This window comes from Panthera onca, chromosome A1, assembly GCF_046562875.1.
Source record: "Panthera onca isolate mPanOnc1 chromosome A1, mPanOnc1 haplotype 2, whole genome shotgun sequence".
Taxonomy (NCBI): Eukaryota; Metazoa; Chordata; class Mammalia; order Carnivora; family Felidae; genus Panthera; species Panthera onca.
The window spans coordinates 43,689,491-43,717,046 of NC_138339.1; the positions used below are offsets into that span (position 1 = coordinate 43,689,491).

The window sequence follows — 27,556 nt, forward strand, 5'->3', positions numbered from 1 at the left end:
GACTGCAGCCCCCGGGGTCCAGCTCAGGCCCTGCCCTCACGGAACTTCCAGCCTAATATAATATGGTAACTACGGCGGACGGGCACTGCAGAGTATGGGGTGCCTTGGGTAGGCGGAGAGCTGTTTCCTCCCCTCTTAGCCTGGGAGGTGGCAGCTAGAAGCCAGCCTTGTTGTGGTTACCAGGGCCTTGGGTTACAACACATGTTTGTTTTTTGTTTTGTTTTAAAAACGTTGCAATACCTTTTAAATCAGGGCCCTGGACAGGATCCAAGGACAGTAGCAAGGACCAGCCCCTTGGCACTTCTTAAAGAAGCAGCTGCAGAGGGTGGCGGCCGCGGGAACCTGGATTGCTGGAAAAGCCCGAGTTCAGGCAGGGCTTGGACGTTGGGCAAGGCTGGAAGGAGGTCGAACCTCCAGCTCACCCCACTCCCCCTCGACGCACTTTTGCGTCTAGAGCACTCGAAGATGATCAGTCTTCCTAGTTGTCTCGGAAAACCAGAAGCAGTGGGTAGAGGAACCCTGGAATGTAGAGTCCACCTCCTTGGGAGGAAAGAACTGCCAACTGGCCCAAGATTCGGGGGTCTGGTTTGACCAGGAGTGAGTGCCCCATTGCGGGAGGTATGTTAACAGAAGCTAACTTTGGTAGGGCGGGTTGGAGAAAGCATGCAAGGATCTGCTGGGGTACGGGTCCCGAAAGAACGGATGCTCAGATCCATTGTCATTGCCACGGGAAGAGATCTTTGTTTTGATCCCTTTTCAGAGACAGAAGTTATTCCTCAAATGAGTCAAGACTGAGATTCAAGACACTTTTGTTCCAGTACACTGTTGGTGGGGATGTAAAGTGGTGTGGACACTATGGAAAACAGTGTGGAGTTTCCTTTAAAAGTTAAAAATATGGTAAAATCATCCAGTAATTCCACTTCTGGATATATATCCACAAGAACTGAAATAAAGATCTTTAAAAAAATTTTTTTTAAATGTTTATTCATTTTTGAGAGAAAGAGAGATAGAGAGAGAGCAGGGAAGGAGCAGAGAGAGAGAGAGGGAGATGCAGAATCTGAAGCAGGCTCCAGGCTCTGAGCTGTCAGCACAGAGCCTGATGTGGAGCTCAAACTCAGAAACTGGGAGATCATGACCCAAGCCAAAGTCAGGTGCTTAACTGACTGAGCCACCAAGGTGCCCCGGAAATCAGGATCTTGAAGAGATATCTGCACACCCATGTTTATTACAACAGTATTCACCATAGCTAAGATATGGAAACAGCCCAAATGTCCACTGACAGATGAACAGATAAAGAAAATGTGGTATGTACATACAGTGGGATATTAGCCTTTAAAAAGAAGGAAATTTAGGGGTGCCTGGTGCTCAGTCTGTTAAGCATCTGACTCTTGATTTCGGCTCTCATCATGATCCTGTAATTTGTGAGATTGAGTCCTGAGTCAGGCTCTGGGCCAGCAGCTTGGAGCCTGCTTGGAATTCTCTCCCTCTCTCTCTCTCTCTCTCTCTCTCTCTCTCTCTCTCTCTCTCTTTCTCTCTCTCTGCCCCTCCCGCATCTGTGTGTGTGCACACACGCGCGCGCTCTCTCTCTTTCTCAAAATAAATTTGAAAAACATTAAAAAAATCTTAAAAAAAATAGAAGGAACAGTTGCCACTTGTGACACATGGATGAATCTTAAGGACTAACGCATCGTGAAATAAGTCACAGGAGGACAAATACTGAATGATGCTACTTACATAAGATTTCTCAAATAGTCAAACTCATAGAAGCAGAGAAGAGAAAGATGTTTCTAGAGCTCTGTGGTACAACATAGTGCCTATAGTTAACAACACTCAATTGGTACCAGGGTGTGGATCTTAGGTTAAGTGTTCTTACCACAAAAACAGACCGAAACAAAAACCAAAAAAATAAAGAAGCACAAAGGAAACTTTTGGAAGTGATGAATATGTTTATTGACCCTGATTGTGGTGATGGTTTCAGGGGTCTATGCGTATGTCCAAACTCATGGAATCATATACATTAAATACGTCCATTTCTTCTCTGTCAGTTATATACCACAAGAAATGATGAATGGATTAATTGGATGGATTGGGATCCATGGGCCACAGAGGTTACATGAACCTCTTGAATGGTGTGTGTATGAGTGATTCCATTTTGGTCTATAGCTTTAATCACCATCACTATCACTTAGTGATGATTTGTTATGATATGCTAAAGTCTTTACATCCTTTACCACATTTAATCATCAGGAACCATCCACTGTAAAGTGAAAACTCAGTTTGGGGGAGTGTAAGAACTTGCTTCGTGCCATAAGCTGGATCAGGCAGATGTTAATCGGTCTTCCCTACCTGAGCTCTAAACTACTATGATGAATGACTCCAGCTTCTCAAAGAGATCTGTGACCCCAGAAGGGTGAAGAGAAAACATTCTAGGTCTCTAGAGCTTTATTTCTCTATGGGACTATGGGGAATAGGGGATAAGGGGTGGAGGTGGAGGAGAAAGCCAGCCAGCCAGCCAGCCAGCCAGCCAGCCAGCCAGCCGGAGCAGGAGAGCGCCCACGCCTCCAAGAGCTGCTATTTAGAGCAGCCCGAGAGCCCCCAGAAAGGATGATAAGGGGGCAGGCAGGGGAGAGCAGTTGTAAAAGGAGCCCCAGGAGGGGGAGGGGGCTATCTCCTCCCCCGGCCCTGCTGCCTCCAGCTCACTCTGTCGCCTGATGTCTAAATAAGGCTTACAGGCACATTCTAGGCAGCTAAAAATAAACTCCTGCCCCCCCCTCCTGCCCTTGGGCTCTGACGACCTCCCCAGCCCTGTCAGGGCTCCCCTGGCCAGGACCAGCTCTCCCGCGCACACCCTCTAAGCTACAGGATCACACTTCGCTGGGGACCCCAGGGTTCTGGTGGGTGTTCTTCTGAAGCAAGAAAGACAGCACCAGATGTCAGGACTCCTGAGTCCTACTCTCGGCTCTGCCCTAACAAACCTGGACAAGTCCTTCTTTTCTCTGAACTCAGTCTCCCCACACATAAAATGCGGGCGTTGGAATAATGATATAAAGCCGTGGCATTTTTGAGTGAAGTCAGGATCCCACACTCTGGGGTCAAACTTCAGTTTGCCCACTGCAGCTCTTTGGGGGTATAGCTTGTCTTGCAAACTTATTTTTAGTTCACGAGGTCTTTTATAACGAGCTGAATTAGCTGCCCATACGTGACGATTTGAAGAATTCACATAAAATTCTGTATTTCCAGCTTCTCTTGAAAAATCAGATCTGTCCCCACTGGGCCAGTGTGTCTGCCAACAGGAGCTCCGATTGGGTGACGGCCGCCCCCTGCCGGCGGGATGAATGTACTACAGGTGGCGGCGGACACCTTCACCCACGGTTTCTGCCCAGCCCTGCAGGCCACAGTGTGCGAGATGCCTGGCGTGACAGCTGTGAGTGCTTAGAGTGCAGACCGATTGAGGTTTGCATCCCAGAGCCCGAGACTCTGGCATTGTTCTGCCGAAGGAATGATCGAGACAGCTAATGAAATGCTTTGGAAACGCTACGGGACCCTTGAAGAGGTTGTGACGATGGTGCTGCCTAACCAAATTCGGGTGCCAGTGCATTGCTAGCCCCAGTCCCAGAGTCCAGGTTGGAGGTCCTAGGATGGGGCAAGATCCTCATACTCCCACCCTCGCCCCCCACCTCCGTTGGGAGTTATCAGAGGGTTAAGATTCTTTTCAGCCTTGCCTGGACCTCCTGTGAAGTCCATGGGATTTTCCTTGGTTGGAAAATTACTGACAGTTTGCAGCCAGGGTCTGTTCAACTCAAACAGTCTTTGAGGGCTACTTTGGAGACCAGCAGGGGAGCAGGGAGAGAAGGGGGAGGGAGGAAGGGTAGGAATGGTGGAGCAAAGCTCTTCCAAGAACAGGCTTCTGGTCAGCCTGCTTGGACTCACCCAACTCCCTGGAGCTGGATGCTGCATCTGGACCAGCCCTCAGGCATCATGAAATCCATCCGCCTCAGCATGCAGTAGGGGGAATGTGGTGCAGAGATGAGGACCTGGGAGTGCAAGGCTCTGTACTTCCAGCTGTTTCAGTAAACCGAGGAGGAGGGGGAAGATCACTGGATGCCTTCCCAGGGAGGAAATAGTGACTATCTGTACTTATCTCTGCCACCCAGTGGTGGAGACGTCCATCAGTCTGGACCCTGGCTACGCTCATTGCGGTACCCCCGCCAGCAGCACGGTCTCCCAGGAGAACTCGTGGAGAACTTGTGCAAATTCTTGGGCTCCACCCCAGACCTGGAGAATCATTCATTATCTTCATTTTTAGCGAGATCCCTAGTGTTTTGCATGCATTTTATCCTGAGATAAAAGCGGCTTTAGACCAGTGGTTCTCACTGTTGGCTTCACCTTGGAATCCCCTGGGGGACTTTTAAAAATGCTGATGTCTGGAGCACAGCCTGGGCCCGAGCTCTCAGGTAGTTTGCTTAAAGCTCCTCAGGTGACTTCAATGTGTGCCAGCATGGAGATCACAGCTCTAAGCAAAGGCTCTAAGAAGATAAAAATCTTTGGGAATCAGAGCCGTGCAATTTTGTACAGGGGCCTGCAGCTCTGGGCCCTCAGACTCAGGCTGGTGAAGGAGGTCAGGTAGGCCCGGTCGGGGCTCCGGAGGCACCTTCCCCAGCAGGGCCTGCCTGACCAGGCCACCCCTGCTCCCCAGGGCATTGTCAGGCCTCTAGGTGCTCAGGTTTCAGACAGGCAAGGTGGGAAGCAGGTGCTGCTCTTGTCAGCTCTGCAATCCCGCCCAGGGGTGCGGCCCGGAGCCGGCCCATTAGAAGGCGTCGCCTAAAGTCAGAAATGCCATTGACCCTTTAGAGAAAAAATTTTGCCATCAATGGAAAACTATTTCTTGCCTAGAGCATCCCCTTCTGATATCTGCTTCTGATTCTCTGGGGGGCACGGTGCCTTTCATAGCCTCCAAAGTTGTAGGTAACTCATGACAACAATGGAATGTCATCACTGCCTATGGACATGTAAATGCATGTCCTGTGGAGTGTAAATGACTTCTCTCTGCCATCTCCCCACCCCTGTCTTGCCCCCATTTGTACACTTATCTCAATATTCTGGATCTACAAATGTGTCTGCTCTTCAGACTTTCCTCTGGTTGTAACATCTGTTTCCCTCGGTAGAGTTCAAGTTAAACAAAATCTCTCACGTGTGCTCATTTTCTATCTGTATGAGAGCTATGATTTTACCTTCTTTTTGAAAATGATTCGGTACTGACCAGAATAACCATGGTTTAACGCCAGATGTCCAGACTAAGCTTGGGTTGAAACCCCACAGAGACCAGGCTGTAACAAAAGTGAGAGATGGGATGCGTTGCCTAGAGGGGCTATGGAGACTGCTGAGCCCAGACCCCACCTAAAGGGTCAATGACAGTTCAGCTTCAATGGACTGTTGCCCTGTGGGAGGGCAAGCTGTTGTGTCCAGATTCTCTGATTTTTTCAGAAAAAGTTGGAAATTCACAATTTAATGAGGAATCACTTGTTTTTATTATTCGTTGGCAACTAAGTAAATTTCTAAGACACACCTTACAAACAAATCATGTTTGAGGCTGGTGTTGCATGTCTGTGACCTCTGCATCTGCCTCCGTGCCTGCTTCATAGGCATTTGAAGTGGTAAGTGATGTGGAAAGTGTTGGGGTTTGGAGCTGAAGGCCGAGAAAGAATTCTTGAGACATTTTCAGTGCAAAAAAGGTGGTTTTATTAAAGCACTGGGGACAGGACCCGTGGGCACAAAGAGCTGCCCCAGGATTGTGAAGCGTGATGGATTATATACTTGGTGTTATGCCCAGAATTCGTGATCCCCAAAGACCACCATGGAGTCGAGTCTGATGCAAAAGCAAAAGAGCCTTTATTCGAGCTAGCTTGAGCTCAATCCCCTACCTGCACCGACGCAGCGGTGAGATACCGGTGAGATACCGGGGAGAGAGAGCGAGTTTCAAAAGGACAAAGGTTTTAGTGGGGCCTAAGGGCAGTTGGTGAGGTAATGGCTGTGGCCTCAGCCGATTGGCTGGGGAAGGGTCGGTGTCCTGTTAGGCAGGTGAGCGGGAGGTTACTCAAGGGGAGGAGGTGTGGTCAAGGTGAAGGACACAGAACAAGATGGAGTCGGCCGGCCGGCGTAGGCCTGCCCTTTCACTTGGGAGTTGGGGGAGGTAAAGGCAATGGGAAGTTTCCAAAAGGATTTTCATATGTTAAGAAGACTCATGGATCCTGGAGGCCTAGCTAAGATTGTCTCTCCCCCTAGCAAAACTTTAACAGTAAGACAGTAGGGAGTTCCTGGAGGAATGTCATACTCTACCTGCCTCAAGTATTTGTCTGTCAGGGGGCTGCCGGCTATAAGGAACTTTAATTTCATCTACCATTTCCTTCTGCTTTTGTTCCCCACGTCAGTAAGCACTCCTCATTACACTCAGGGAACTCACCATTCCAGCCTTTATGCACACGCTGGGTCCCCAGCGACATTCACTCTCACCACACACTAGCACGACATAGGTCATCCTGGACCATGTTATTCCGGGGCTCAGACCCTGTTACTCTTTCAGGAAGCGCATGACCATGAACGTTAGGGTGATAACAATTTCCAGTTTTTCCAACCCATCACTCTTAGAATGTGATTTCTTCAAGGACAAGAGCCTTGTTTTAATAATTGCCGCTTTTATGTGTGTGTGCACCTGTTGTCTGCCAGGTGCATCACATTACGGGATGTCAGTCTTAGCTACATATTAGAATTGCCTGGAATTAAAAAATACACCAATGCTGGAGATTTAGGTGTAATTGGTCTGGAGTGTGGGCCTGGGGATGGGGATTTTTAAAAGCTCCCTAGATGATAGTGGTGTGGAGCCCTCCTGGGAACCATGGCCTGGTGGTCTTGGCCGTGTTCAAGTTTCACGTTGGTTTTTACCCCAAATGTTTCTCATTTGTCTCCAGGGTGGTCAAAGTCCATCTCCTCAGAGATTTCTTACCAGACTCAAGAAGGCAACCTCCCACACTTTGTATTTCTTGTCTTCTGGTATAATTACTCTGGGGATATTGATGAGGTTTTGGAATGGTGGGGATTCAGAGCTGACAGCCAAGAAAGAATTCTTGAAGACATGTTTGGTGTAAAAAGGTGATTTTATTAAAGCTCGGGGACAGGACCCGTGGGCAGAAAGAGCTGCCCTGGGGTTGTGAGGGGTGACTCGTTATATACTGTGGAGTTGGAGAGGTAAAGGCAAACCCGAGGCCTCCAGAAGGACTTTGATGTGCTGAAGAGGACACCTAAGATACCAGAGGCCTTGCTGTTGTCAAGCTAAGGTTGTTTTTCCTCTAGTAAGGCATTAACCTTAGGACGTTAGGGGGGGTCCCTGGAGAAATGTTCTACTCTGTATTTGCCGCAAGTACTGGTCAATGGGCTGCAGGTTATAAGGAAATTTGATTTAAAAAATTTTTTTTTTAACGTTTATTTATTTTTGAGATAGAGACAGAGCATGAATGGGGGAGGGTCAGAGAGAGGGAGACACAGAATCCGAAACAGGCTCCAGGCTCTGAGCTGTCAGCACAGAGCCCAGCACGGGGCTCGAACTCATGGACTGCGAGATTATGACCTGAGCCGAAGTCGGCAGCCCAACCGACTGAGCCACCCAGGCGCCCCAAGGAAATTTGATTTTACCTGCCATTTCCTTCTGGCCTTTGTTCCTCATATCACTTAGGAGGGAAAAGTGATGTTGGGGCTCCAGGAAACTGTAGGTTTCTGGAGATTAGGCTATTGATAGGATTGCCTTTTTCTTGTAATTTACTAAGATATTTGTAAACTGATGGAGACTCGTGTCCTGCAGGACTGTGATCTCCCTCAGTGAACCATTTGTTTTCTTCCCTTTCCTTTGTTCTTGGACAGCCAGGAGTGCCTGAGGAATAGCACACGTATCCCACCTGGGGGTGGGGGTGGGGGTTCTCGCTTGTACTTTGCCCTCAGCCTGCCTTATGGTCCCTCATCAACATCTTGTGTATGTCCTTATCTACTGATGGAGTGCCTTTCTGGAATAGACTTTATTGGGATGGGGGAGGATTGTAAAGGTGGGGGCGGGGCCTTTATATAGTTCAACTGTTAAATCTGTAAGTTACCGGGAGCCTGGGTGTCTCAGTCGGGTAAGGACCTGACTTCAACTCAGGTCATGATCTCCCGGTTTGTAAGTTTGAGCCCTAGGCCCGGCTCTGTGCTGACAGCATGGAGCCTGGAGCCTGCTTCTGATTCTGTGTCTCCCTCTGTCTCTACCCTTCCCCTGCTCACTCTGTCTCTCTCTCTCTCTCCAAAAAAAATAAACATTAAAAAAAATGTGTTCAAAATTAAAAAAAATCGGTAAGTTATTTGTTGAATGAATAGCACCAGAAGTAGTTTATCATCATCATCATCATCATCATCATCATCATCATCATCATCTTTGTTTTGCAGATGAGGAAACTGATGCCAGAGAGGTTAAGGTCCTTCACTAGGCTCTCTCACTGGACAAAGGCCTGGGTCTGCCTGACATGGAGTAAGCGCTCTGAACAAGCCGCTGTCCTGTTTCGCCTTCCACTTTGGTTATGGTCTTGGTTTCCAGTCACTGTGTCTGTGGCCTTCCAACATCTCCAAAGCCCTTCAAATGGAGGTGTCAGATACTGTCATGCATGAGGAATGTGCCCACTCATTGAGAGATCCTCCAAGGTGGCATTAACTTTTTATGCCCGAGATCATTAAGTTCTTGTGTGAAGGAGTGTGCCTGGTATTGAGGAGTGGGGAGGAAGTGGGTAATGGGGTTGAGGGGCTTTGGCAGGTACAAAGATGGAGAAGGAATGATGCTGGAAGAAAGTCAGTGCACACTCCCTCTCTATTTCCCAATGAGGCTCCTGGGGATACCAGCACTGGCACCCAGTTCCCCTACCCACCACCCACACAGCCACCACCGAGTGCAGCCACATGGACATCTCTCATACCACTGTGGGATCAGCTTTAGAAGTGAGTTCTTTTTTTTTTTTTACTTTTTTAAAATTTTTTGCTTGTTTTTTAATTTTAGAGGGAGAGCACATGCATGAGTGGGGAGAGGGGCAGAGGGAGAGAGAAAATAAATCTTTTTTTTTTCTAATTAACTTATTTTTGAGAGAGAGAGAGAGAGAGAGAAAGTGGGAGCGTACAAGGAGGGGGGTGTCTCAAAGTCACTAACTGTGAGATCATGACCTGAGCCGAAATCAAGAGTCAGATCCTCAACTGACTGAACCACCCAGGCGCCCCGAGAGACAGAGAATCTTAAGCAGTCTCCACGCTCAGTCCACAGCTGGATCGCGACCTGAGCTGAAATCCAGAGTTGGACACTCAACTGACTGAGCCACCCAGGCACCCCAGCAGAAGTGAGTACTAATTTTGCTTCTGCTGTGTCATTGGACAAGTCCTCTACCTCAAGGGGCCTGGAAGTAACCTTGTGTATGATGAAGAGACTGTTCTAGGTGAGAGAGGGGAGAGCTTATCAGAATGGGAGGAAGGTGTATAATTAAAAAAAAAAAAACATATAATTTTAGCCATTCTGACAGGTATGAAGTAATATCTCCTTGTTGTTTTGATTTTCATTTCCCTGATGATGAGTGATATTGACCATCTTTTCATGTGTCTGCTAGCCATTTGTATGTCTTCTTTGGAAAAATGTCTATTCATGTCTTCTGCCCATTTTTAATTGGATTATTCATTTTTTGGGTGTTGAGTTTTATAACTTCTTTATATATTTTGGATACTAGTCATTTACCAAATATGTCATTTGCAAATATCTTCTCCCATTCTGTCAGTTGCTTTTTTTTTTTTTTAAATTTTTTTTTTTTCAACGTTTTTTATTTATTTTTGGGACAGAGAGAGACAGACAGAGCATGAACGGGGGAGGGGCAGAGAGAGAGGGAGACACAGAATCGGAAACAGGCTCCAGGCTCCGAGCCATCAGCCCAGAGCCCGACGCGGGGCTCGAACTCACGGACCGCGAGATCGTGACCTGGCTGAAGTCGGACGCTTAACCGACTGCGCCACCCAGGCGCCCCCTGTCAGTTGCTTTTTAGTTTTGTTGATTGTTTCCTTCGTTGTGCAGAAGCTTTTTCTTTTGATGTAGTCCCAATAACTTATTTCTGCTTGTGTCTCCCTTACCTTAGGAGATACATCTAGAAAGAAGGTGCTACAGCCAGTGTCAAAGAGGTTACTGCCTGTGTTCTCTTCTAGGATTTTTATGGTTTCAAGTTTCAAATTTAGGCCTTTAATCCATTTTGCATTTATCTTTGTGTATGGTGTAAGAAAATGGTCCAGTTTTATTCTTTTGCATGTTGCTGTCCAGTTTTCCCAACACCGTTTGTTGAAGAGACAGTCTTTTTCCCATTGGATAGTCTTTTCTGTTTTGTTGAAGATTAGTTGACCATATCATTGTGGGTACATTTCTGGGTTTTCTTTTGTGCTGCACTAATCTATGTGTCTATTTTTGTGCCAGGAACATACTGTTTTGATTATTACAGCTTCATAAGGTAAGTTGAAGTCTGGAATTGTGATGCCTCTAGCTTTGCTTGGCTTTTTCAAGATTGCTTTGGCTATCCAGGGTGCTCGTGGTTCTATACAAATTTTAGGATTGTTTGTTCTAGCTCTGTGAAAAATACTAAACAACTGATATTGATGAGGATGCGGAGAAAGGGGAACCCTCTTGCACTGTTGGTGGGAATGCAAACTGGTGCAGCCACTCTGGGAAACAGTATGGATGTTCCTCAAAAGTTAAAAATAGAACAACCCTATGATCTAGCAGTTGCACTACTAGGTATTTACCCAAAGAATACAAAAATACCAATTTGAAGGGATACATGCACCCCAATGTTTATAGTAGTATTATCAACAATAGCCAAATTATGGAAACAGCCCAAGTGTCCACTGACTGATGAATGGATAAACAAGATGTGGTGTGTATGTGTGTGTGTGTGTGTGTGTGTGTGTGTGTGTATGTATATATATATATACACATATATATGTGTGTGTATATATATATATGTATATATATATACATATATATATACATATATATATATATATACATATATATATATGTATATATATATATATAATGGAATATTACCCACAGAAAAAATTAAATCTTCCATTCGCAATGACATGGATGGAGCCAGAGAATACTACACTAAGTGAAATAAGTCAGTCAGAGAAAGACAAATACCATATGATTTCACTTACACGTGGAATTTAAGAAACAAAACAAATGAGCAAAGGAAATAAAAAAGACAGAGAGGGGCAAACCAAGAAACAGACTCTTACCTATAGAGAACAAACCGATGCTTATCAGAGGGAAGGTGAGTGAAGGGATGGTTAAAGTAGGTGATGGGGATTAAGGAGTGCACCTGCTGTGATGAGCACTGGGTGTTGTTTAGAAGTGTTGAATCACTACATTGTACACCTGAAACTAGTATTATACTGTGTTAACTAACTGGAATTTAAATTTGGGGGGGGGGTGGTGCCTGGGTGGCTCAGTTGTTTGTGCTGCCAACTTCAGCTCAGTTCACGATCTCGCATTTCTTGAATTAGAGTCCTGTGTCGGGCTCTGTGCTGACAGCTCAGAGCCTGGAGCCTGCTTTGGATTCTGTGTTTCTTTCTCTCTCTGACCCTCTGCCACTCACATTCTGTCTCTCTCTCAAAAATAAATAAACATTAAAAAAAATTTAAAACAGGGATCAGCAAACTATGGCCTGTGGGCTATTTTCATGAGTAAAGTTTTATTGGAACACAGACATGCCCATTAGTTGTTGTGTTGTCTATGTCTGCCCTGAGCTATAATGGCACAGTTAAATAGTTGTAATACAGGTTATATGGACTGAAAGCCTAAAATATTTACTATCAGGCCTTTAAAAAAATCTTATCTGGGGCGCCTGGGTGGCTCAGTGGGTTAAGTTGCTGACTTCAGCTCAGGTCATGATCTCGTGGTCCGTGAGTTCGAGCCCCGCGTCAGGCTCTGTGCTGACAGCTCAGAGCCTGGAGCCTGTTTCAGATTCTGTGTCTCCCTCTCTCTGGCCCTCCCCCGTTCATGCTCTGTCTCTCTCTGTCTCAAAAATAAATGTAAAAAAAAAAAAAAGTTTAAAAAAATCTTATCTGATGGGCTATATGAGCAGAATCCTTGCTTTATCACTTTCTAGCTCTATAACCTTGACAAAGCTAACCTCACCGTGTATGGTTTCCTGAGTGGTAAAATGGGGCAAAAATACGGATTAAATGTTTAACAGTGCTTAGCATGCATTAAAGCACTTTCAGTAATTACAATTACGATTATAATTATTCAAAAGACACAGAAATTCGTAAAACGGATACAGGAAAGCATAATAGGAACAGGAAGCGTGACATTTGCTCAAGGAATGCACGTGAGTTTGAAAACAAAAAGGCAGCGCGGGGCAAAGCCTGGGTCTAGAAACAGCAGCCCCGCCCCGCCCCGCCCCGCCCCTCGCTCCGGTCCCGCTCCTAAGCCCCGCCCCTTCCACGCTCCTGGCGGGGCCAACGCCCGTCAGAAGGAGGGGCTTGACGCTCTTGCGCAGTGGGAGGGGCTCAAGTAGAAACCTCTTGGGGGCGGAGTCGGGAGAGACAGGTCCACCACCAGGCCTTGAAATCTCAGATCCAGACAGGGAGGGGCAAACCTGGAAGTGGCAGCTCTCAGCTTTGCATAGCAATACCCCGCTTTGCATAATAAATGAAGGCAAGTATTTAAAGGCGCCGCCGCCAACACAAACCTAGTAGTTAGGCCCGCGCAGACCTATCGCTTGCCATGAGTCTCCAGGTACAGGCTCCGCTCCTGATCCTCTTGGTCCTGCTTTTCGCCAGCCCTGTGGCCCCTGAGTTCGTCTTCCTGAAACAGGTGAGCACTCTCTCCTTTCCGAGGCTGCTCCCAGCATGCCGGCACAGTTGGGGGTGTGTGGGTTGGAGTGGGATTATGGGGGTGACTATTCTGGTTTCCAGAATTCCTTCTCTGTGACAGAGCCTCCCAGAGTCACTAACTGTGGGAGACTGAGTGGGTCCTTTTCTCTCTCTACGAGTTTCGGTTAACCCATCTGTGCAGTGAGGGTGGGCTGTTAGGCCTTAACTCTGCTCCAGTCTTTGGGGAAGGGTTAATCTCCCTCACGTCTCTACTCCTGCCCTCTTTCCCAACATCGGGGTGAAATTTTGCAGAACTGCAAGACTAATGAACTGCTCCCAGACCCAGAGCCTCATCCTTGTTTACCTGCCCCCTCCCCCTTCCACTCCTGGTAAAAAGGCCTGGCACCCATCCTGTCCCCTTCTGTACAGCTCTGTGGCTCGGCTTGTCCTGATGGGTGGGTGGGTTTGAGAGTCAGGAAGGCCCACACTCGTTCTTCTGGTGACAGAGATCCAGTCGTGTGACCCACTGCTTGTGGTTATGGGTCATGAAGAGTCTCCAGCCTCCAGGCTTCCTCCTTCACTTCTTACTCACCCCATGCTCCAGACCCTTGAAAATGGGAAGTTTTGTCATTCTGAAACCTGGAGAAGCCTAGTTCCATTGCCTGTTTGCTGCATAGCTATGGACAAGACACCTTATCTCTGGCAGCTGTTCAGGAGAGGCCCAGCCTCTCTGCCTCCGACCACCTTGGAAATATTTGCTTTAGAGCAAGGAGAGGAACAGTGTGGTGTAGGGAAAAGTGGAATAGGATTGAGGCTTGACTTCTCATCCCTGCTATGTGCCTAATCTCTGGGCCTGGCATTTGGGCTCCTTGAGTCTTGGTCTCCTCATCTGTAAAGTGGTCATGGTGATACCAGCCTACCTTTCTTAGATGGATGTGGGTGAAGGGAAATGCTTTCATGAATGGAAAGGCTCTGAAAATCTTAAACAAGGAAAGTGATCTAACCCAGTGGGCTTGGCCTCAACCTGCCCCAGGGGCAAGGGGTCTATTTGATTTTGCCTGTTGAATGAAGGCATAAGGACCTCCTGGCCTTATTTGCCTGGAGGATTCACAATTTGTCTGTGAATGTAGGTTGAGAATGTTTCTCTTGGCTTCAGGGCCCACCACTTTGAGGTGGAGTCTGGCTAGAGCTCCAACGTGCCCTATATCCCCAATTCTCTTATATGTCTTGGCCATAGATGCCACCCCAGACCAGAGGGCTTTCGATCAGCAGTCTGGGGGAGGCCCTGAGACATCCGAGAGCTCGCTCACCTCACTCAGGCCCACAGAGGATAGGGCCTCACTTAAGATTGCACAACATGTGGCACTTTCTGTTTTTCTCTGGGCTCATGTGATTCAGAGCCCCTATGCCTGAGACCATGGGGCAGATAAAAGCAGTGGGGTGATAGTGAGCATTTAAGCATCTGGAAACTTGAGTTTCATTTCCTCTTCTAGCATGAACCAGTTTCATGTCGCTGGGCTGTGGCCCACATTAGACAGGGGGGAGAATGGTCCCGTGCTGGGCATATAATAGGTGCTTAATAGACTCTGTGACACTGTATAATGACCGTCACTTATTGTGCACATACTCTGTGCTGTGTGTGTGTATGTGTGTGTGTGTGTGTGTGTGTGTGTTTTCTAATAAGCTGTTTTGGGAAAATAGTTTTAGATTTACAGGAAAGTTGCAGAGACACTACAGAGTTCTCATATACTCCTCACCCGGTTTCCCCTCCTGTCAACATCTTGTGTTACCATTGTGCATTTGTCCAAACTGAGACATCAACATTGGCTCATCACCATTAGCTAAACTCTAGGCTTTATTTGGGTTTTACCAGTTTTCCCATGAATGCCCTCTTCCTGTTCCAGGATGCAGTCCACGGCACCAAAGTGCTCAGTCTCCTCTGACCTGTGACAGCTTCTCAGTCTCATGTTTCCATGGTTTGCCAGCCTTGAGGAGTGGTGATCTTACATTCTGTACAGTCTTCTCATTCTCCCAGTAGCCCTGTGAGAAGATAGAATTATGACCATTTAATAGATGAGGAAACCAAACCTCAAGTGGGTAACTTAACCCATGGTCTCAGCTAGCACCGAGTGGCTGAGGTATGATTGGAACCCGGGTCTGTGATAGTCACCCATATTTTTGCCTCCAGAGCTGCCCTTACTGGGGATGGCAAATACAGTAGTGTCCCGCTCCCACGTCACCTCCTTCTCCATGGTTTCGCTTTCCATCGTGTCCGTTAGTCCGGTCAGTTGCAATCTGGAAGCACATGATCCTTCTTCAAATAGTAGCTCAATGCGATGTCACAGTGCCTGTATCCTGCACCTCACTCCCATCTCATTGGACAGGCACTTGGTCAAGCCGATCTTCACAAGGAGGGTGAGTGCAGTACGATAAGATATCTTGAGGGAGAGAGACTACATTCACATAACTGTTACTATGGTATGTTATTGTAATTGTTCTATTTTATTATTTAGGTTGTTAATCTCTTCCTGTGCCTAATTTATAAGTTAAACTTTATCATAGATATATCATAGGTATGATATATCATTAAAAAAAGTATGTATAGAAAAAGACACAGTATATATAGGGTTCAGGACTCTCTGTGATTTTAGGCATCCACTGGGGGTCTTGGAATGTATCCCGCGCAGGTAAGAGGGAACCCCTGTGCCAGGCTTGGCCCTCAGTGGGCATTGCTAATCCTTCACGCCTGCTTTTCCAGATGAGACTGGACCCAGCTGCAGGAATTCATTGCCATAGAAACCTCTAGTCGGGCACCAGGAAACTGAGTTCTTATGCCTCCCCCAGAGCCTGAAGGACAGGGAGCTTAGGAGAAGGGAGGGAGTTCCCCAGCTCCGACAGGATACTCAGGGCACCTGCCCGAGCCTGGAATCAGTTCTCAGGTTGCCTGAGAATCTGTGAAAGCAGCCCCGGAAAATGGCTAGGCCTCCAACTTACCCTCCAGTCCAACTCTTAAGTCCAGACATTTCTTTGATTTGACAGTGGCCTCCCGACTGGTCTCCCCCTTCCAGACTTGTCCCTCTCCAATCCATTCTGAACCATAAACCAGACTGTGGCACTTTCTTGTGATGGGATTCCATTGCACTTATAGTAAATCCAGCATCCCAATTATAACCTGTGAGGTCCTACATTAAATGACCTCACCACCCCTCCAACCTTATCTGTGTCAGTCATCCACTACATCTAGCCCAACGAACGGCCTTCTTGTAGTGCCCAGACCAGCTAAGCTTCCCACCACAGGGCCTTTGCCCATGTTGCTTCTGCCTGGAAAGAACATTCTTTCTCTGCACTTACATGGCTGACTCCTCATCCTGCAGGAGTCCAGCTTAAGTATCATTTCCTTACCACCCTATTTAAGTAAGTCATTCGTTACTCTCAACATTCTCTCTGTTAATCATAGTGGGTAATATTTATTGGCATTAGACTGTAAGCTCCTCAAGGCAGGGCAAGAACATTTCTAATTGTTTACCGCTATTAACACAGACTTAGCCCAGGGCCCGTGATCATTGCTCCGTAAATATTTGTGGGATGAATATTGAAGGAAACATTTATTGGCACTTACCTTGCGTAAGGAACTATGGGGCATGCAGGCATGAATCAGACCCTGTTTTGCTTTTCTTCCTCATGTCATGATGTTTCATTCCAAGGGACAGAAACCAATGCCAAAAAGCTCAAGTGAAGGGAAGTTTACTTGAATCTCATGAAACTAATGGCAAGAAGTGGAGGCTGGGCCATCCAATGGCTGTTTAGTGAGCCAGCTGATGCTTTGGGCCTGGCATTGTGTTAAGAGCTCTATGCTCATGCTATCATCCTGACTACAGCCCTGAGAAGAAAGTATGCAGCCCCCACTTAGAAGATATGGAAATTGGGGTGCCAAAGGGGAAACTGGCCTATAGAATCACGTAATATGGTGGTTGAGCTACACCTATTGACTAAAGCTTTTTTTTTTTTATTTTTTTTAACATTTATTTATTATTGAGAGACAGAGCGTGAGCAGGAGAGGGGCAGAGAGAGGGAGACACAGAATCTGAAGCAGGTTCCAGGCTCTGAGCTGGCAGCACAGAGCCTGACGCGGGGCTCGAACTCACAAACTGCGAGATCATGACCTGAGCTGAAGTCTGACGCTTAACTGACTGAGCCACCCAGGTGCCCCTTGACTATCTCTGATTTACCTTCTGTCTCACTCCAGAGGCATGCCTTTCACTTCTACCCCATACTGCCTACTGAGATGGGTGGGTGGGTCAGGTGGGGTGACACTTCTGTTCCCTTTTCCAGAAATCAGTTAGTACTTGTCTCTTCCAGAACTTTGGCTTGGCTGTGGGTCACAGGTCTAGGTGTTCTGGCCTCATCCCAAAGGTTGAGCACAAAGTCCAAGTCCTCTTAGTGATTTTTGCCTTAATCTCAATTTCCCAGAGGCAGAGAGAATCTGTCAGCCTAACTTGGGTTAGGTGTTTCCATTCAGCCCAGTCGGCTGTGTTGACGAGGAGGATGGGCTTGGGGGCTTGGGGGTGGTAGATTTTCCTTCCAAGATGGGATGTGCATTGTGGGAGTATTTGAAGTATCTCGTAGGTGGTCTTCAGGAGGCTGGGAAGGGTGTGAGTGGGCGAGCAGAGTCTGCACTATGTAGGAAATGTTAAAGATCATAGACAAGCAGGCAGGGTTCTGTGGGAGTGGGGAGTCAGTGGTCATGTGTATCCAGACAAGATGGTGGAATCTGGAGACCTCTGGGGGATGTGGAGAAAGAAGAGGAAGTGGCTCAGCAGAGCGGGGAGGGTGACCCAGATGGGGAAGGGCATGGGCAATAGGATGAGAGGAAGGAAGCACTGGTTAAGACTGGTGAAGCTCATTCATTGGGGTTCATCAACGAGCAGCCCACTGGGGGGTCTCTCCATGTGTGTCCAAGTCTCTCCCTGGGCCAATTGCATACCCCTTGAGGGTGGGCTTTCCCACAGTGTTAAGTTTCCTATTGTTCCTGGCCATGGATTGGGCATGGGTGTGACCTGAATAAGGTCCTGGACACGGGGCTGCAAAGGTGAATCCTCTGGGGGCTTCTCTGTAAGGAGATACCAAGACTGGCTGGAGAGAGGTGGTTGGGGTCAGGGGGTGGGCGATCAGAGAAGGTACCTACTGAGGGTGGATATGAAGCTCAAGGTCTGGTATATTGTACTTTATATTTGACAGCATACTTTTGGGAGATGATGTCTTTCGAGTCTTTTAGAATGGGTACAAATATTATCCTGGGCTTACAGATACGGAGTTGCAGATAAAGCCCAGGGAGGGGAGGCACCTTGCCCAACGTCATGCCATTAGTAGCCTGTTCTGTTGTTGTCTCTGAACTTTCTTTTCTTTCTGTCTGATTGTCCCTGGCCATCCCAGCTCAGTAGCTTTTCCTGGGATAACTGTGATGAGGGGAAGGACCCTGCCGTGATCAAAAGCCTGACTCTGGAACCTGACCCCATTGCCTTTCCTGGGAACTTGACTGTTAGCGTCGAGGCCCGGACTGAAGTCCCCCTCACTAGTCCTCAAAAGGTGAGCTTGGGGGTGGGCGGCGGGGTCAAGGCAGGGGGTGCTGGAGGGAAGGTGCCACGGGCCAGCTGGCAGGGGTCCTGACGGATGTATGCTTAGGCAACGGTGAGTAATTGTGCAATCCTGGAATCCCAGAGCAGCAAAGGATGTGGACATTCATAGACTGTCTGGTAACTCCAGTTGGGCGATTTTGTTTTGGACAGACACATCACTTAGTAAATACTATGTCGTCCCTTTAGAAAATACACATGGTCAAAAGGGGTAAAATTAACTCACCTGAAATCTCACTACCCAGTGATCAGGGATAAGCACTTTTAACATTTGGTAGGCTCGGCTCTGGAACTGTCCCCACACACATATTTTGAATGGGTATGTATGAAAATAAGCAATGCTTCTTGTAAATGTCCTCCTGTAATCTGACTCCTCATGAGAGTCATTATTAGCTATTTACATATTGTCAGAATGTTTTCTACAGTTGTAAATATATGTACATTTATACTAATGGTTTTTTTGTTAATGTTTATTTATTTTGAGAGAGAGAGGGAGAGTGTGAGCAGGGGAGGGGGAGAGAGAGAGAGAGAGAGAGAGAGAGAGAGAGAGAGAGAAAATCCCAAGCAGGCCCGGCACTGTCAGTGCAGAGTCCAATATGGGGCTCCAACCCATGAACTGTGATATCATGACCTGAGCCAAGACCAAGAGTGGGATGTTTAACCAACTGAGCCATCCAGCCTCCCCACACGAATGGGTTTTTGTGGCAGGTGCTGTTAAACTTGCTTTTTGGGGCATCATACTGTATGTTCGTTCTTCCTTCCTTTCTTTCTTTTTTCTTTCTTTCTTTTTTCTTTTTTTCTTTCTTTCTTTCTTTCTTTCTTTCTTTCTTTCTTTCTTTCTTTCTTTTTTAATTTTCTTTTAATGTTTATGTTTGAGAGAGAGAGAGACAGAGCTTGAGCGGGTAGGGGGAGAGAGAGAGGGAGATACAGAATTTGAGGCAGGCTCCAGGCTCAGAGCTGTCAGCCCAGAGCCCAACACGGGGCTCGAACCCCCGAACCTTGAGATCATGACCTGAGCCGAAGTCAAACGCTTAAACGACTGAGCCACACAGGTTGCCCCTCTATACTTCTTTGTATGGTGTTTGGCATCATTTTTTTTTTTTTTTTTTGGCAGAAATATTCTGTTGTAGATCTGTCCTGATATACTTAACAAATCTATTGTCAGACGTTTAGTTTGTTTCCGGGGCGGTTTTTTGTTTGTTTGTCTGGCTTTTGTTTATTTTTTGGTTGGTATAAACACCTTTGCTGAAATTATCCTTGTAATGTATCTTTTTGTACTTTTCTGACTATCTAGACACAGACTTTTTTAGGTCTTTAGATACATACTGCCCAAGTGCCTTCAGATGTTTGAGCCCATGTATTCCCTAACCAACAAGGGATTTGCCTTTTTCCACACATTTGTTGATACTGAGCATTTTCTGAAAATGTTTTCCAGTATTTTATGCCATTCCTAATGAGGCGAAATGTCTTTCATAAGTTTTCTTGCCTTTTGTGTTTACTCTGGGAAGAGCCAGTTTGTTCATGCCTGTTGCCTATTTTGGGGGTGGCTATTTACATGCCTTTTTTTTTTTTTAATGTGTAGCTTTTTTTTTTTTTTGAAAGAACAATGAAGGCTTTTTAAATACCATACATTGTATCCTTCTTACTACTTTGAATTGGTGCCTTTATTCCATATTTTGATAAGTCCTTCAGATTATCCTTTTGCAGATATTCTCTCACCAGTCTTGCTTTGATTTTTTAAAAGGTTTCTGCAGGTGCCTGGGTGGCTCAGTCAGTTGAGTGTCCGACTCTTGATTGCGGCTCAGGTCTTGATCTCACAGTTGTGGCATCAAGACCCACTTTAGGCTCTGCACTGAGTATGGAGCCTTGAGATTTTTTTCTCTCTCTCTAAAAAATATTTAAACAGTTAAAAAAAAGTAAACAGTTTCTGATTTGGAATCTGTGTCTATAACTGCCCTTAGACTTGGCTGAATCACAGCTACCTCATAGGTTGCTTGTGGACTGTGAGAAGTAAACTCACTGACTCAATCAAAGGGGGTGCGTGGAGACTCAGAGCACAGTGCAGTGAGGCTTTAATGAATGTTCTTGCAAGAGCGGGTGTCTGATGGAGAGGCACACTCAGGGAGGCACACTCCGGGCTGTTACAGCAGGCAATTTATCTCCTAGCCTGCAAGTCCCTCCCCTGATTCCTCATTGGCTGAGCGCTACAGAGTTTACAGCCTTACCGAAGTGGCCTATGCCCATGTAAGGCAAAAAGTAGTCTGACTGGAACAAATGTACATTCTTTGAGGTGATGCAGAGACTTCAGTTCTTTGGTGCGTGTTCATTGCAAAGCTGAGAAACGGAGAGGGGAAGAACCAGAAAGTGAAGTGTTGAAGGGTTTGGGGCTCCACTGTGGCGGGGGAGGGGTTCGTACATTTTCCAGTTGGTTGTAAACCTGTTGTTAATTAGACAATACAGCTTTTATTTGGTACTTCTGAAAATGAATCATCTCCCTTACTTCTCACACGGGCATTTACTGTGTTAATAACATAGAGTGCTTTGCACAAGACCTGCTCAGTACGTGTCAACTCTTGTTAATGGTTCAGTTAGTGTCAGTCTTTTCCTGTGGCCCCAGACAGAAGCCCTGGATGTGTGGACAGCTCTTGGGCCCTGTCTTCCCTTGTACCTCCTTCCAAGTCTTCTCCAGGCTAGATCATTGCATTTTCTTTTTCAACTTTTTCTAATGTTTTATTTATTTTTGAGAGAGAGAGAAAGCATGAGTGTGGGGAGGGGCAGAGAGAGAGGGAGACACAGAATCTGAAGCAGGCTCCAGGCTCTGAGTTGTCAGCACAGAGCCTGACATGGGGCTTGAACTCACAAGCCGTGAGATCATGACTAGAGCAGGTCAGAGGCTTAACTAACTGAGCCACCCAGGTACCCCGATCATTGCATTTTCTTTAGCTGTTTATCAAGAGATAATCTATGAGAGTCACACAAATGCCATTTCCATGCTCCTTCTGCTGAATGTGGAGTGTAGGGCTCTTTGGCAGGTGCCACGATGCTTGCTCTCCTCTCACCATTACACAGAATGCTGGCTTTTCCCTGATGCTGTGCATCTGACATGGAAGGAAAAAGCCAGTGAACTCCTTCTGCCCCCAGCCTGCTTTTCATGGCTTCTTCAAAGGCCATTAAGACGGACCTCCCCTTTCCTTACCTGTTACAAATTTGGGCCATTGCACTTTGTAAAAACCGAGCTCAGATTCTCTTAGCCCTTTCCCTTCCCCCTACATTTCTCTTATGCATTTATTTTTGGTTTTGTTCCTTTACTTTTCAGGGTATATGCATATTAGCTATTAAATGAAAGCCTCTGAACACTTGTGTAGGAGAAAAGATGATTAGCCTCATCTTACAGATCAGGGAAAGGGAGACTCTCAGAAGGTGTGACCTGCCCCCGGTCCTGGAGTTATTAGCACATCCAAGGCTGGTGTCCTTTTGTTGTGTTCCCTGTTCCTGAACTCTTCTTGGCAAGGAGGTGGACTTAGTGCTTGGTGTGTTTGCAGGTGAGTGCTCCAGAACTTTCCCTTGCCCAGCAGAGACCCCCTTGGGAGAGTTGCTCAGACTGTAGCCCCTTATGAACCTGGAGACCTCTTGAGATCAGTGGCTTCTACCCCTTGTTACTGAGGCCCGGGGAGCAAGTGGTCCAGGCCCACACAGCCTGCTAGCAGGAGAGCCAGCCCATCTTCTTCCTCTGATCTTGCTGAAGTAGGTTTTTTTTTTTTTTTTTTTTAATCCAGAGTCCCATCTTGGACCTGGATGGACTTAGCCCCCTGCTTCAGTGTTTAGAAGCTGGATGCCCAGATTCCATGAGCCAAGGGCAAGACTGAACCTACCCCTGGAACTCCCTTTTCCTCTTTTGACTTGCTCCACTGGATTTGGCATACTAACTCCCTTCTGTGGGTCCTCTCTCAAGTTCCAGCCTGGACCCTAGCTTTCCCATCCTCAGGAATCATAAATTGCTGCTTCGTTTGGCATATGTGCTTATTTTGGGCTTTTAGACATATGGCTTTCAGTCCGGATGGTTTGGACTCCCCCCCCCCCCCCGGTGGCCCCCCTCCTTGCCCACTAAAGTCATGTACCTGCAGTACCCCTGCCTGAGGCCTTTATAGCTGCCTCCCTTTCAGTTGGCTCCCTTTCAGTTGCTATCAGAGTGTCTAGATCTAGAGCCTTTGTGTGTCTATCCCTGTGGTGGAAGCCAAAAGAAATAATTTCTTTTCAACCTGTAAGAAATTTTTATGCTCAGGATGTCAGAACTGGTAGGTCTCTTTGAGATCATGAGATCCAAATATTCCATTGTTAAGTTGGAGGAGTGGACGCCTGATGGGGAAGGGACCTGCCCATGGGCCCCAGCAGGCGCAGGGGTCCTGCCTCGCTTACCTGTCAGTGCCTCTGTCTGTCTTGTTTTCAGGACAGGTCCCATGACCACAAGTTTATTAAGGTAATCTATCTGAGCTACCTAACTGCCAAGGAAGTCTTGGACTGGAGAGATGGCTGGACTTAGGGCCCAGCCTTGCTTGCTTTCCTGAGCCAGAGGAGCAAGTAGGTTGAGAACAGGGATTGGGAAATGAGCCATGATTTGCAATCCCCAAATGGTAGGCATGGCTGCTGCCTCAAAAGCTCCTGTTGCCTTCTGTTCTGAGTACCTCCTGTGCTGTGCTTGTCCTGGCTGGGGGAGGCACGGTGCCTTCTGGCGGTACAGCCCCACAGCCTTCCAGCCTGGGGGGAACACCCCAGGCAGGACTTGGCCCCCGCTGGCCCCCTCATCTTGTTCAGGGCACATCTGGCTCAACCATTTTCATTGGGGTGTTGGTGAAGCAAGGGCTGGGGAGATGGTACTGGCTAAGAGAGAAGGTGGGACAGGTTGTCACGCAGGAGTTAACGTCTGGATTTCAGGCACCACCACTAAGTGATTTACAGCCATTGTCTCACTCTGTGGTGGGGTGGTGTAAGAACGCTAGGCACTCTAAAATACCCTGCTTTTGCCGGTAAGGGAAAGGAAGAAATGAGCAGTAGCTCCCCACCAGGGCACAGCACCAGGACGTGGCTGGAGTAGCTTTCCAAATACTCTTTCAGCGCAAAGGGGCTGGGGCAGGTTTGGCAGGAGAGCAGAAAAGAAGGCCGGGAGGGGACCATGCTGGATAATGTGTGTGTCAGCAGAGCGGCCTGAGGTCAGCCAGAGAAGTAGCTTGAGTTTGTCCACAGGCTATATTGACGTCTCCCTTAGGCCTGGGCCTGGGTCCTGACCTCTGGGGCAGTTGGAAAGCTGACAGCCTGGGGAGCCAGCCTAAAAAACCCAGCAGGCTCTGGGGGAATAAGTGTCCACCGGGCTTTGTCTCTTAGAAACAAAAGCCCTAAATCAAGCAAGCCTTGAGGCCGAGGAAGATAGAATGCTAGAATGTCAGAGCTGAAAGGGATCCTAAAGTTGTAGTTTCCTGCCCATTCGGAATCAGATGCTTGAATGAGCTCGCTTCCTTCAGCCCTTTTCTGCTTTCCCTTGATACATTTGGTGGGACACGAACATGGTCCAGAGAGACTACTCACTTAGTGAATGTTTAGCCTGGGCCAGGCTCAGCTGGCATGTCCACCTGGAGGTCTGGCCACTTCTGGGTCAGCCGCAAGCTCTAGAACAGGAGTTCAATCATGATGGCGTGGAGGTGTGACACGCATCACAGATCTTCTCATCTAGCTTCCCTCTGGGCTCAGGGGTCCTTCCGTGGCTGGGTCCAGGGAGCCCGCCACTTCTCGTGGTAGTTCTGTCTGTTGCACCCTAGCTGTGGTTGGTAAGAAGATCTTCCTTACATCAATCCCAAAGTGATCTCCCTATGAATTCCTCTTGTTTCAAATTCCGTCCTTTATGGGTCGACAGAGAAAGTTTGATCCACGAATAGCAAATCGGTTTCATGTTGGTCACCAGCTCTGATCGGCTGGTGGTACCGCCTGAAGTTCTCCACAGAGGAGGGTTGTAAAGCCAGGGTTGGGCGGAGAAGGGAGATGGAGGAAGCAATGCCAATTAGCCAGTTAGCAGTTCAAGGACGAATGCATTCCAACTCGAGTGTTAGCTTTAACCAGTGGAAATGACTATCTAAAGAAACCTAAGACGGTGGTTCAGTCAACAGGGAGAAAAAAAAAAAATCACAGCATTGGGGCGCCCGGGTGGCTCAGTTGGTGAAGCGTCCGACTCTTGGTTTCAGCTCAGGTCACGATCGCATGGTTTGTTAGTTGGAGCCCCATGTTGGGCTCTGCGTTGGCTTTTTTCCTCTGTCTGCCTCCCCCCTGCTCATGCTGTCTCTCAAAAATAAATAAACATTAAAAAAAAATCACAGCAATTATTAATGTCTGCCTCAGGCACAGGAAAAGGTTAGCAATGGAACATGTGCCACAGTATTGTCATTTCTGAATCCGAATATCTCCAAGACCCCATGTAGTTAGAGATTCTGTGATTAAAATGAAATGCTGACCTTTCAAAGATATAGAGGAGCTGGTATGTTTGCCTTGGGATTTATGCTTTTTCAAACTCTGTCTCACCAGGTGGAGCTAACTGTGGAAAAAGAAGTAGCTGGCTTCTGGGCCAAAGTCCCATGTGTGGAACAAATTGGCAGCTGTACCTATGAAGACTTCTGCCAAATAATTGACGCTGTAATTCCCCCTGGAGAGCCCTGCCCAGAGCCCCTGCACACCTATGGGCTTCCCTGCCACTGTCCCTTCAAAGCAGTACGTACTCAGGGAGAGAGAGCATCATTTCTGGGGCTGGAGTAAAGACATGGGGTCTGGAGAGAAGGGTTCTTGCCTTCTCCTGCAGACCTAGATGTCTGTGGATGTAAGTGGGTGTGATCTATCCCAAACCGCTTATCTTCCGGGAGCCTTGGTTTATCCACCTGTGTTCGAACCGGGAGACTTGCACTGCAGTGTGCCATCCCCTGCCCTTTAGCGATCACACTCCGTGCTCTGCAGTGCTATGGCGATCTCTAATCTCGCGTGCTTGTTGGGAGAGTGGGAGGAGGAGCAGGTTCGTGGCTGCAGTCCGAGAGGCAACTGCAGAGAGTCCCATCAGGAGGCTGCCACTGACCTGTGACCCCTGGGTTTTCCTGCAGGGCGTGTACTCACTGCCGGAGAGTGATTTCACCCTGCCCCAGCTGGAGGTGCCCGGCTGGCTTAGCTCTGGGCACTACCGCATCAAGACGGTCCTCAGCAGCGGTGGGGAGCGTCTGGGCTGTGTCAAGATCTCTGCCTCTCTGAAGGGCAAATAATGTGGCACCAGCCACAGCAGAATGAAGGGGTGTGAGGAAGATGGCCCTCTTCTTCTTTCTTGCATTTGCCAAGGTCCAAGTCTGACTCTCTGTCCCCCTTCAAGCCCATTTCTGCAACGACGCCACTACCCTTGCTGAAAATCATTCTGTGCCACCGACATTTTAGATGCGGCCAGGCAGCCCCAACCTAGGGAAGAGCTGGGCAGTGCTTGATAGCCCGCGGCACCTGCCATGCGGGCCGCTCCATTTCCCTCCTCAACCCTATGGCTTTCTAAGAGCTTAACTCTGTTTCTAAACAGTCAAGGAATGGGACCAATATATTTTGTACCCTCAAGCTCAGACTGACCCCATCTTGGTTTCCTGAAGTACCTTCATGATTTTCTTTAATTTTTTTTTTTTTTTTTTTTTTTGGTCACTGACTCCAAAACAGAATGAGAGTATTAACAGTTGGTGTTTTACTCTAATCCCTTCTTACAACGAAGGGGCTGCAGTAGTTCATCTCGGTCTATTCCTCCGTTAACTCCTATGATTAATTCAGTATTCTCTTCTAGATTTACTCAGTGAACGGTGGGACATAGCATATCCTGGAGAGGCAGGGCATGTGGCAGAGGGCTTCACTGGGAGAGGTATTTAAGAATGCTCCTATGTGTTTAAGATAGGTTACAAACTCAGGTGCCTACAGGGCCAAGCACAAGCGACCAGGACCACCAGGAACATTGCTTCCAGCATGTTTTTTTCCCTTTTTACAGCAGCACATATGCATTGTTACAAGGCAGCTGATGTCCAGTCTTGAGCTGGGATATTATCAGGGATGATGGGGCCTGGGATGAGTCAGAAAGAGTGCATTCAGCCCTTAGGGGCAGCTGCTATGGAACTATGGCCACTTGGTGTCACCAGAGAATGTTGTGGGCCCAGTATTGCCAAATATTCTCAATCCCACCCCCCCTCCCAACCCCCCGGCGAGGCCAGAAATCCAGACTTTTATATGAAATCTTACAGTTTTTAAATATTGGCAACTAATTATTTTTTAAGACACTGTGCACGCCAAAAGGGCCAAACAGACTTGTCAGTGGGGAAATCTGGCCCCGGATGGCCAGTTTGCGACCTCTGATGTACAAACCTGCATTCCCCCTGCCCTTTCAGTCTTGAGACTGCTCGTCCTGTACCGTCTCTCCCTCCATACGTACAAACCGATAGTGTCTGACCCACGGAACAGCCTCTTCCAGCGCTAGGGGACAGGGACGCAGCCTCTCCGAGCTGTGAGCCGCGGGGATCGTGAGGCAGCCTGCCCCAGCCTGTGAGCACTGTCAGGGTGAGTGGGGCAGACACTGAAAGAGCTGGAACCCACCGGCAGCTGCTCTGTAGAGCAAGGATCCAGCGAAGAAAGGTGGACTCACATCAGGTGCCTGGATTCGTCCATCCTCCCATCCTCCATGACAACTTACTGACCCACAGATCACCCCCAGTTTCTGGGCTCATTTGAAGCCCGGAATGGCAATAAACCTTTTTAACTTGCTGACAATTCCTCCTTTGTCTTGGCCGTGTATTTGTCCATGGAGCACATCTCGGCATTTTAGGAGCTTGTCTGTGGTGAGCTGTTCCTGCCAAGGAGGTTTGTCGCGGAGCCCAGGCGATCCCGGGGACCGTCTCTTCTGTTTCTGCCTCTTGAGCTGCTTGGTATCTCTGCTTCATTCTGCGTCATCACCATCCAACTTTCCTTGGTTT

At 47.7% G+C, this 27,556-nt stretch overlaps 1 protein-coding gene across 1 annotated transcript; it reads left to right on the forward strand.

Moving 5' to 3' along the window:
- The first annotated feature begins 12,623 nt into the window (after window positions 1–12,623).
- Window positions 12,624–25,870, forward strand: GM2A (ganglioside GM2 activator). Its single transcript, XM_060634748.3, has 4 exons — window positions 12,624–12,913; window positions 18,346–18,498; window positions 25,113–25,295; window positions 25,676–25,870. The coding sequence occupies exons 1-4, from the start codon at window positions 12,824–12,826 to the stop codon at window positions 25,829–25,831; spliced, it is 582 nt and encodes a 193-aa protein (XP_060490731.1). The 5' UTR covers window positions 12,624–12,823; the 3' UTR covers window positions 25,832–25,870.
- Window positions 25,871–27,556: the final 1,686 nt, after the last annotated feature.